Genomic DNA, 12395 nt, shown 5'->3' on the forward strand with positions numbered 1-12395 from the left:
GCAACTCCCCGTAAGGGACAAGCGGTAGAAAATGGGTGGATGGATATTCACACTCTATTTTACTGTAAAATTCTGGTGATTGAGCTGCCACACACATTACTGTAAATTAAAAAATGTAATTTACCTACACAAACAATCCATCCATTTTCTATCTCTTGTCCCTTTTAGGGTACGGGGGGTGGCTGGAGCCTATCCCAGCTGCATTCAGGCGGAAGGCAGCGTACACCCTGGACAAGGTGCCACATTTGATAAAATAATTGACATGTGTTTAAGTCCCTTAATGACAGATTTATAGACTTTAATTGTGAAGTCATTGCAAGCTACTCGTACTTTATTGAATGAATTGGAGAACAACTTTGAACTTTCCTTTTCAAACATAGTGCTAAAAAATGTGATCCCTTCATATTATCCTACGACGTCTTAAAGGGACAGCGCGCCTTTTTTTCCTGCGTTGTTGTGTGATGACGTCAGCGGGGCTTCATGCCGGTCCCATTCGGGTCGGGTAAGGAGTCTCCATTTCCTCGCTGCTGGAACACACCGGATCCCCCATGGCGGGGAACCACACCTCGTTGTGTCTATTCCACAAAGTCATGGGGCTGCGGGTTGACAACACACACACAAATTCAGTCCATATATAATCCATCTCATCCATCCATCTTCTTCCGCTTATCCGAGGTCGGGTCGCGGGGGCAGCAGCCTAAGCAGGGAAGCCCAGACTTCCCTCTCCCCAGCCACTTCGTCCAGCTCTTCCTGTGGGACCCCGAGGCGTTCCCAGGCCAGCCGGGAGACATAGTCTTCCCAACGTGTCCTGGGTCTTCCCCGCAGCCTCCTACCGGTCGGACATGCCCTAAACACCTCCCTAGGGAGGCGTTCGGGTGGCATCCTGACCAGATGCCCGAACCACCTCATCTGGCTCCTCTCCATGTGGAGGAGCAGCGGCTTTACTTTGAGCTCCTCCTGGATGACAGAGCTTCTCACCCTATCTCTAAGGGAGAGCCCCGCCACCCGGCGGAGGAAACTCATTTTGGCCGCTTGTACCCGTGATCTTGTCCTTTCGGTCATAACCCAAAGCTCATGACCATAGGTGAGGATGGGAACATAGATCGACCGGTAAATTGAGAGCTTTGCCTTCCGGCTCAGCTCCTTCTTCACCACAACGGATCAATACAGCGTCCGCATTACTGAAGACGCCGCACCGATCCGCCTGTCGATCTCACGATCCACTCTTCCCTCACTCGTGAACAAGACTCCGAGGTACTTGAACTCCTCCACTTGGGGCAAGATCTCCTCCCCAACGCGGAGATGGCACTCCACCCTTTTCCGGGCGAGAACCATGGACTCGGACTTGGAGGTGCTGATCCACATCCCAGTCGCTTCACACTCGGCTGCGAACCGATCCAGTGAGAGCTGAAGATCCTGGCCAGATGAAGCCATCAGGACCACATCATTTGCAAAAAGCAGAGACCTAATCCCGCAGCCACCAAACCGGATCCCCTCAACGCCTTGACTGCGCCTAGAAATTCTGTCCATAAAAGTTATGAACAGAATCGGTGACAAAGGGCAGCCTTGGCGGACTCCAACCCTCACTGGAAACGGGTCCGACTTATTGCCGGAAATGCGGACCAAGCTCTGGCACTGATCATACAGGTAGCGGACTGCCACAATCAGACAGTCCGATACCCCATACTCTCTGAGCACTCCCCACAGGACTTCCCGAGGGACACGGTCGAATGCCTTCTCCAAGTCCACAAAACACATGTAGACTGGTTGGGCAAACTCCCATGCACCCTCAAGGACCCTGCCGAGAGTATAGAGCCGGTCCACAGTTCCACGACCAGGACGAAAACCACACTGTTCCTCCTGAATCGACTATATATAAAATCGATATATAATCCATCCTGTTGGAATAATCATGTATATATTATCACACAACTTTATGCTTCAGTTTGACTGCCAAGGCCGAACATCGCCGTGACGCAGACAAAGCAGAGACAAGGCGATAGCACCAGCGTCAACACATTTGCATTTTTGTATACCGTAATCATATATTGTGTCTAACTGGAGTTGTCCAGATAACCCCCTTCACTCAGCGACAGCTTGAGTGATGTAACCAGGGACCTCCCAAATTTACTTTGAGCTCCCCCCGGATGACAGAGCTTCTCACCCTATCTCTAAGGGAGAGCCCCGCCACCCGGCGGAGGAAACTCATTTGGGCCGCTTGTACCCGTGATCTTGTCCTTTCGGTCATAACCCAAAGCTCATGACCATAGGACTTTTAGAACCTAGTTTGGATCTGTAACTAGAATACAGTCTCCTCATTGAGCCAAATTGAACTCTGTCTCTGCATGATTCCTTGCTTCTCGTCTGTTTGATAGGCGTCATCGGTGTTTGAACCTGACAATCCTCGTTATTTGAAATGCGATGTCAAGAAATAGTAACCTGTTATACGCGGCCCCGTAGTGGCAGTCCTTTTTGAAGTAAGCGCCATCTGACATCAGGTACTTCTTCAGTTTGTAAGCTTCGTTGTAGTCACACACCGAAGTCATCCAGCCTCCGTAGCTGCTCACGTACATGTTGGTGTCTTCTGAATTATAGAACACCACCTGCGGGGCCAACATGTCATTATTTCATTCCATTTGCAATAGAATTTGTTGAGAGAAACTAAAAAGCATCCGTTTGAAAATAGACGGTTTTTGTTTCTAGGACCGTTCCGCTCACCTTGCTGTCCTTGGGTCTGGGAGGATTGGCCTGATGTTCCATGGGCAGCAGGAAGCTCACCGTGTATTCGCCCATTTCCCAAAACTTCTTGTCAACCATCTTGACAATCACAGGTGCGGTCATTTCAATCTTTTGTCCTGGAGATTGTCGGAGGCAGATATTTTACATATATCCGAATTTAAGTGTTACTTCTTTTGATTTCATTTTCATATTACAAAAGAGCTAGTGGTTTTCTTCCAAATGTGGTCTTTGGGTTGTCTGCAAAACTGTGTGCTTAACCTTGAAGTGAGGAATGTTAGAGAGAGAGATAATAAGCATTTGTTTTGGCTAGAGAGACATGACTGCCAGGCAGGCCCGGCCCTAACCAATCTGGCGCCCTAGGCAAGATTTTAGGTGGCGCCCTTCCACATCGGCAGTGAAGTGTATATACTCACAAGAACCCGAATAGCTTTGTCTTTGACCTTTTTTTTTTTTACTTACAACTATACCTAATATATAAAGGGGTGGAAAAGTGACTATTACCTGCAGGGCAAACATTAGCTAACCAGAAGGCAATAACAATGTAAACAAAAAACACCTGCTTAAAAGATCTAACACAAATGTCCCTGAGGAATGTAAGGTGGGAGTACTGTAATTACCTAACGTTACATTATTATTTTCCATAACAATTTAGCCCCCTCCACAATATTAACCCGACGTTAAAACAGAACTAGCTATTTATTGATTAGCAATTGCCGAATCATGTAACATTAGCTTAATGCTAAAAAGCCAGGTTACTATCACATTCTGTAACAGACAAATAATTTCATGTAGGCTAACGTTACCTACCTGCTACCTCTGTCTTTTCTCGTTTCTCCTCCTCTTCTTTTCTCTTTTTTTCTTCCCTGGGCACCTGACAGTTTTGGCCGTTTTGACATCTTGTGTTGATTTTTTGATGTGGTGACGTCCAAAAAGAGTCATGATACGGGAAGGGAGGGGGCGCACCGTGCGGGGGGTGTAATGTTGTAACAAATAATATTTCTATTAAATAGGCTTTACTTTGCATTTTAATTAACGTGGGATTATTTTTTGTATTTAGAAATAATAGTACCAACTTTTTTTTTCTTTTTTTTTTCTCCAACATTTGTGTCACTGGCGTGGCGCCCCCTTATGGACGGCGCCCTTAGCATTTGCCTATACGGCCTATGCCACGGGCCGGCCCTGCTGCCAGGGACTTAAGAGGGGAGAGGGTTTTTCGGGGGGGCAGACCATCTTGGCGACGCAATTGAATGTTCTATGTTGGACTGGTCTCAATGTATATATGCAAAGCTTTGCAAATATATTACAAAATACCTATTCTGTCTCTGGTGGTTTTTCAACTCAGCTTTAAGTGTCGTAAAGAGCTTGGGAGCGACTTGTGACTTTGAATTCCCTGGGAGGAACAACTGGTCCAAAACGCAACAAGATGAAAGAAAGTGTACAAAAACATTGTGTCTTTCAATGGGACTAACTTCTGGAAAAACAACTCCACACCATAATTCCTCCTCCACCAAATTTCACACTCAGCACAATGCAGTCCAAAATGTAGCGTTCTCCTGGCAACCTCCAAACCCAGACTGTTCCATCAGATTTCCAGATGGAAAAGTGTGATTCATCAGTCCAGAGAAGGTGTCTCCACTGCTCTAGAGTCCAGTGGCGACGTGCTTTACACCACTGCATCCCACGCTTTGCATTGGACTTGGTGATGTATGGTTTAGATACAGCTGCACGGCCATGGAAACCCATTCCATGAAGCCCTCTGCGTACTGTACGTGGGCTAATTGGAAGGTCACATGAAGTTTGGAGCTCTGTAGCAACTGACAGTGCAAAGACATCCGCTGACGCCGCTCTGTCAGTTTACGTGGCCTACCATTTGGTGGCTGAGTTGCTGTTGTTCCCAAACTCTTCCATTTTCTTATAATAAAGCCGACAGTTGACTTTGGAATATTTAGGAACGGGAAAATTTCACGACTGGATTTGTTGCACAGGTGGCATCCTATGACTGTCCGTCTACCCCAGGGCAGCTGTGGCTACAAATGTAGCTTACCACCACAAGGTGTGAATGAATGTTGGGTTCCCACTTCTCTGCGAGCGCTTTGAGTATCTAGTAATAGAAAAGCGCCATATAAAATCTAATCCATTATTATTATTATTATTATTTATGCCAGTTGTGGAGAATGCTGGCGTGGCGAAGTTGGTAGAGTGGCCGTGCCAGCAATCGGAGGGTTGCTGGTTACTGGGGTTCAATCCCCACCTTCTACCATCCTAGTCACGTCCGTTGTGTCCTTGGGCAAGACACTTCACCCTTGCTCCTGATGGGTGCTGGTTAGTGCCTTGCATGGCAGCTCCCGCCATCAGTGTGTGAATGTGTGTGTGAATGGGTGAATGTAGAAATACTGTCAAAGCGCTTTGAGTACCTTGAAGGTAGAAAAGCGCTATACAAGTATAACCCATTTATTTATTTATGTTTAAGAGTTATTTCTTTATTCATAGTCATGTTTGGAGGATCTAGTACTTTTCAATGTATACTCTATATACCAGTTTCTCTTTGTCTACAGAGGTCTGTGTAGTGTTTTAGACATTGGAATGCGAAAAGGATACACCCCCCTCCTTATCTTATCAGTGTTGGGGAAGGGAGAGGCATTCCTTTCTGGGGGACTACTACTACTTTCCGATTCAAGAAGTAGTTTCTTTCCATTTGAATGTTAGACCAATTCGAGAAGCCGGTATGAATCTATTGGTCTGGGCTGGTCTCCTGAAGCTTCAGTAAAACTTGATAATATTCCTATTCTGTCTTGATGGTCCTTCTTACTCAGCATATATGTCATCTGAAAGAATTTGGGATTGACTAGTGACTTTAATTCCCTGAGAGGGAATGCTGGGCAGACGCAACACAGTTCCACGCTGGAAATCACTGAGAGCGGCCCATTCTTTCACAAATGTTTGTAGAAACAATCTCCATGCCTAAGTGCTTGATTTTATACACCTGTGGCCGGGCCAAGTGATTAGGACACCTGGTTCATCATTTGGATGGGTGACCAAATCCCTCTGGCAATAGTGTATGTTTTAGTTTCGTCCAGTCAGATAAGATTTTGTTATAATAGATGTGATTTTTAATTTTTTTTAAATTTAAGGTAAGATATTACATCATCTATTATCCCCAAAACTTATTTTCATAGAAGAAACTGAAATGTATAAGCGAAAAAGGCTAACATTTTACCTAAAATAATTTTTTCAAAGGTGCGGTCATTTCAATCTTTTGTCCTGGAGATGAAAGGAAATGTACAAAAACATTGTCTCTGCACAAAGACTGCTCTGAAAGCCATCAGGTGTGCCTTCACCATCTATCGAGGTCATGTCACAAAATAAGTTCCCTTTTTCAAATGAAAGTCAAAAGCCCGTGCAAGGTGTAGTCGTGTAACGCTCGCACCGTTCTCATTTTCACCGTCGATGTATTTGTAGAGACGCTTGAATGCCTTCATGGTGGCAAATTCCATTAGGAAGGAGCTCTCTGTGGTGGTCACCCACTTCATGGCCTTGTAGTGGCGGACCTGAGAGACGTGACAGTAAGTCAATGTCTTCTATCTGCGGGTGTGTTCAACACTCACCTGGTAGTGTGGAGTCTCGCAGACCAGGTCGAACATCAGACATTCTTCTGTCTCGGTACAGTACGACATCTCAGAGTACTCTCTGTGAAAAGACCACACCCGTTTGCTGAATTGCAACGGAATATTCCCAGACTCGTCTCATATTCAACAGTCATCCATTCAGTCTGTTTGCTACCGCTTGTTTCTCCAGTGCAGTGTTTTTCAACCTTTTTTGAGCCAAGGCACATTTTTTGCGTTGATAAAATCCGGAGGCAAACCATTAGCAGAAATCATTAAAAAACAAAACTGTCCATCCATCCATCCATCTTCTTCCGCTTATCCGAGGTCGGGTCGCGGGTGCAGCAGCCTAAGCAGGGAAGCCCAGACTTCCCTCTCCCCAGCCACTTCGTCCAGCTCTTCCTGTGGGACCCCGAGGCGTTCCCAGGCCAGCCAGGAGACATAGTCTTCCCCGCGGCCTCCTACCGGTCGGACGTGCCCTAAACACCTCCCTAGGGAGGCGTTCGGGTGGCATCCTGACCAGATGCCCGAACCACCTCAACTGGCTCCTCTCGATGTGGAGGAGCAGCGGCTTTACTTTGAGCTCCTCCCGGATGGCAGAGCTTCTCACCCTATTTCTAAGGGAGAGCCCCGCCACCCGGCGGAGGAAACTCATTTCGGCCGCTTGTACCCGTGATCTTGTCCTTTTGGTCATAACCCAAAGCTCATGACCATAGGTGAGGATGGGAACGTAGTTCGACCGGTAAATTGAGAGCTTTGCCTTCCGGCTCAGCTCCTTCTTCACGACAACGGATCGATACAGCGTCCGCATTACTGAAGACGCCGCACCGATCCGCCTGTCGATCTCACGATCCACTCTTCCCTCACTCGTGAACAAGACTCCGAGGTACTTGAACTCCTCCACTTGGGGCAAGATCTCCTCCCCAACCCGGAGATGGCACCCGACCCTTTTCCGGGCGAGAACCATGGACTCGGACTTGGAGGTGCTGATTCTCATCCCAGTCGCTTCACACTCAGCTGCGAACCGATCCAGTGAGAGCTGAAGATCCTGGCCAGATGAAACCATCAGGACCACATCATCTGCAAAAAGCAGAGACCTAATCCTGCAGCCACCAAACCAGATCCCCTCAACACCTTGACTGCGCCTAGAAATTCTGTCCATAAAAGTTATGAACCGAATCGGTGACAAAGGGCAGCCTTGGCGGAGTCCAACCCTCACTGGAAACGTGTCCGACTTACTACCGGCAATGCAGACCAAGCTCTGGCACTGATCATACAGGGAGCGGACTGCCACAATCAGACAGTCCGATACCCCATACTCTCTGAGCACTCCCCACAGAACTTCCCGAGGGACACGGTCGAATGCCTTCTCCAAGTCCACAAAACACATGTAGACTGGTTGGGCAAACTCCCATGCACCCTCAAAGACCCTGCCGAGAGTATAGAGCTGGTCCACAGTTCCACGACCAGGACGAAAACCACACTGTTCCTCCTGAATCCGAGGTTCGACTATCCGGCGTAGCCTCCTCTCCAGTACACCTGAATAGACCTTACCGGGAAGGCTGAGGAGTGTGATCCCACGATAGTTAGAACACACCCTCCGGTTCCCCTTCTTAAAGAGAGGAACCACCACCCCGGTCTGCCAATCCAGAGGTACCGCCCCCGATGTCCACGCGATGCTGCAGAGTCTTGTCAACCAAGACAGACCCACAGCATCCAGAGCCTTAAGGAACTCCGGGCGGATCTCATCTACTCATCTAGTTGATTGAATATGTACCTACAGCTAGTCTAAATAGCATGTTAGCATTGATTAGCTTGCAGTCATGCACTGACCAAATATGCCTGATTAGCACTCCAACAAGTCAACAACATCAACAAAGTTCACCTTTTGTGCATTCACGCACAGTATAAAACTTTTGGTTGACAAAATGAAAATTTTTACATGTAAACAAACTGTCACACTATGGTGAGTTCAAGAACCGCCAAAATTAGTAGGACAAAATTTTCACCAAATAGTCTCATCAGTGAAGCGTACACACAAACATATTAAACAGTGGGCTTTCTAACAATTAGGAAGGTTTGTGTCGTGTTTGTCCAAAGAAACAAAAACATTATTTTCCCCCCATCTTTTTCCATTTTCAGTCCTTTTTTTGAAAATGCTCCAGAGAGCCACTAGAGAAAAAATCAAATAAAAGTCTATATTTTTCACAATTACAAATAAAACTGCATACATTTTTTTGTTCTCAATTTCCAAATCGTGATTCCTATTCATTATGATTCTGCGTATATTTTTAGAAGAACGTTTTTTTAAGCCATTTCCACCCTTATTGCTCTTATTATTACTGCCGTTAATAGAGGAATGTAGTAGGAATTGGCGCCATTTCCCCCCCTCCTTTTCAAGCCTATCCTGTCCAGCAATAGTTTATTTCACTTTTATTAAATGTTTGGACATAGTTTGTGTTTGGTGCAAGGGTGCGATCAGCAGATACGGTATCTACAAATATGGTTCCAATGTTCATAACAAACATTTTGTAAAATAAACAGTTGCAATATAGTACTGACAAAGATCATGACTGCACTGTAATTATCATTTTATTAATAGTAATAACAATATTAAAAGATAATATTAACGCCAATAATATCAACTCAAATGTAGTAATAAATAATTACATTAGTTTCTAAAAGAGTATAGATTGTGAATCGAGAATCGATTCCGAATCACCCTGAAAATATCATTGAATCATAAGTTGTTGAAAGATTCACATCCCTAGCGTTTACTTACACAAAAGCAGTCTCAGAGAAGTGATCGACATTTTGTGGCTGTGCTGTTGTCACAATTGTCTGTACGTTCAATAATAGTTAACGTTAGTACCGTATTTTCCGCACTATAAGGCGCACCTAAAAACCACACATTTTCTCAAAAGCTGACAGTGCGCCTTATAACCCGGTGCGCTTTATATATGGATTAATATTAAGATTCATTTTCATAAAGTTTCGGTCTCGTAACTACGGTAAACAGCCGCCATCTTTTTTCCCGGTAGAACAGGAAGCGCTTCTTCTTCTACGCAAGCAACCGCCAAGGTAAGCACCCGCCCCCATAGAACAGGAAGCGCTTCTTCTTCTACTGTAAGCAACCACCCGCCCGCGTAGAAGAAAAAAAAGCGCGCGGATATTACCGTACGTTTCATTTCCTTTGTGTGTTTACATCTGTAAAGACCACAAAATGGCTCCTACTAAGCGACAGGGATCCGGTTCATGAAAAGACGCAATCTCTCCATCCGCACACGGATTACTATTTCACAGCAACTGATATTCCTGTGAACCGCACTGTGGATACAACGGGAGCACGTACGGTGAATATTCGCACCACAGGGAATGAGAAGTCATCCTTCACTGTGGTTCTAGCTTGCCATGCTAATGGCCAGAAACTTCCACCCATGGTGATATTCAAAAGGAAGACCTTGCCAAAAGAGACCTTTCCAGCCGGCGTCATCATAAAAGCTAACTCGAAGGGATGGATGAAGAAAAGGTGAGCGAGTGGTTAAGGGAAGTTTAAGTTTACGCGAAGAGGCCGGGTGGCTTTTTTCACGCAGCTCTGTCCATGTTGATATACGATTCCATGCGCGCCCACATCACGCTGGTTTTAATATATTATTAAAGTTTGACTGACCTATTTGACTGTTTTTTTTACATTCCTTTAGCGCAGTTAGATGCGGCTTACAACACGGGGCGGCTTATAGGTGGACAAAGTTTTGAAATATGCCGTTCATTGAAGGCGCGGCTTATAACCCAGGGCGCCTTATGGTGCGGAAAATACGGTAGCTAAACTTTGCCGAATTGCTATCAATAACTACAAAACAAAACAAAGTTTACAAGCTAGGAAAAAAAAGATGGCGGGATAAAATGCTCTCACGTTCGGAAGTTAGGGCCTTCTTGCAGACACCGATTCGTGACACATTGCTTTAAGAATATCGTCAAAAAAATCTAAGTTAGCGATAGTTCGCTTAAAAATTTTATGTGCAACCAACCCCATTGAGTAGTACCTGTCGGAGGCAGATATTTACATATATCCGAATTTTAGTGTTACTTATTTTCTTTCATAGTCATATTTGAAAACAGCTTGTGTTTTCCATTTCATTTTCTTTTCTTTATTTAGCAAGTAAACTGTGTGTGTTAACCTTGAGTTCTTTGGAATGTATTATGACTAGAGAGACGTTGTGCATGTATTATGGCTAGGGAGGGGGAGGGAAAGAGGGTTTTTTGGCGTTGGGAAGACAGACAATTTTGGGGGGCGCAATAGAATGTTCTATGGTTAGACTGGTCTCAAAAAGTATATTTGCAAAGCTTTGAAAATATACAACAAAATACCTATTCTGTCTCTGGTGGTTTTTCAACTCAGCTTTAAGTGTCGTAAAGAGCTTGGGAGCGAATTGTGACTTGAATTCCCTGGGAGGAACAACTGGTCCAAAACGCAACATACCTCAAATTAAAGGTATTGATTAGAGCTTTCTAAAGATGCAACTTATTTTTCAATATGGTTTATAATTATGACACAATGACCAAAAATATCATTTTTTAAAGGGGATTTAATGTACTTTATCTTGAACCTTTGCTCTTCCACAAGCTACGATGACTCCAACATAGAAGCTAAACTTTGGATATAGAAATGCTTTGTGTTAATTTGTGAGTGTAATGATGGGAGGAAAGGTATTTTTAATTTAATTGTTGCACGTTTTTTACCTTTTTTTTTTTTTTTTTGCAACAATTTCTTTGTAGTTTTCAGCTGTTTTGCGGATTAGCTTTCAGTGCTGATTTTGACGGGGTGGAGTGCTAAGGTCAAAATTCATGTACAAACCACATTGACAGTCATATTTAGTACCGTCGGTATTGCATATGACAACACAGACGGGCTTTAAAGTGTCTTACCCATATTCAGCCTCAGCTCTGAGAGCCAGCAGAAAGCCAACAAGTCCTGCAAGGAGAAACCTTAAAAACAAAACAATTGTACAAAGTTAGAACATCCAAGTTGTGTATAAGAATACAGGCGTACTCACATTGCGACAAAAGATGGTCGGCTGCAGTGTGAGTCTCGGTGCGGTGCAAGGCCGCTATTTATTCCAAGTCCCGTTATAAAAGGAAAAGTAGCCACTCCCTAAAAAGTCTCAGACAATACAAGTGAAGGGAAACAAAGCAACACAAACAGATGTGACGCAAGATGTAATACAACACCATACAAGCATTACATTTACTTAAACCCTATACATTTGGTTCCTCTTTTGTAGGTGAAAGGTGATCTGGTCCAAATGTATAAAACATAAGCTGTGATTTGGTAATGACTGCCATTGTGCAACATTTATTACGCCTATAGCACTATAACATTTTTATGGTATATAAGAGTTTAAGTGTGTTTTTTTCCTGATAAATACAGCACACGGTGGCACTTTTATCAGTCAGAATGACTAGAAATTTCTCACACAGCTCAATGTGCTCTGCAAAACACTCCATTGCACTCCATCACTCCACCCTGAACCCCACACAAGGGTTAAATGTAACTTCGATATTGGGGTTCACTATGTAAAAGCGCTTTGAGTCACTAGAGAAAAGCGCTATATAAATATAATTCACTTCACTTCACATTTTATCGTAGATGAGGATCACCTTAAGGGTGATAAGACCATGTGTGTAACATTTTTAGCACTATTGGTTAAAAATGATGTCTGCTAACAAGCAAAACATGTTTGTAGGGTAGTAAGCAGGATGTACAGTAGCAATATTGAAGAAAGTATGGCCAACTAAAACATCTTGTCAAAAGAAAGTATGGCCAACTAAAAAAACTTGTCTAAAGAGAGTATGGCCAACTAAAAAATATTGTCTATAGAGAGTATGAACAACTAAAAAATCTTGTCTAAAGAGAGTATGGCCAACTAAAACAATCTTGTCTAAAGAGTATGGCCAACTAAAAAATCTTGTCTAAAGAGAGTATGGCCAAGTAAAAAATCTCATATAAAGAAAGTATGGCCAACTAAAAAATCTCGTCTAAAGAGAGTATGAACA

The 12395-nt window shown here is 44.2% G+C and overlaps 1 protein-coding gene across 1 annotated transcript; it reads right to left on the reverse strand.

The window, feature by feature from the left end:
• Positions 1-315: 315 nt before the first annotated feature.
• soul5 (heme-binding protein soul5) lies at positions 316-11462 on the reverse strand. Its single transcript, XM_061982270.2, has 7 exons — positions 11396-11462; positions 11268-11327; positions 6345-6426; positions 6167-6287; positions 2719-2855; positions 2440-2603; positions 316-596 (listed from the first exon to the last, which is right to left on the reverse strand). Coding segments are annotated over exons 1-7 (684 nt in total). The 5' UTR covers positions 11398-11462; the 3' UTR covers positions 316-478.
• Positions 11463-12395: the final 933 nt, after the last annotated feature.

The sequence above is a fragment of the Nerophis lumbriciformis genome, linkage group LG24, assembly GCF_033978685.3.
Source record: "Nerophis lumbriciformis linkage group LG24, RoL_Nlum_v2.1, whole genome shotgun sequence".
Lineage (NCBI taxonomy): Eukaryota > Metazoa > Chordata > Actinopteri > Syngnathiformes > Syngnathidae > Nerophis > Nerophis lumbriciformis.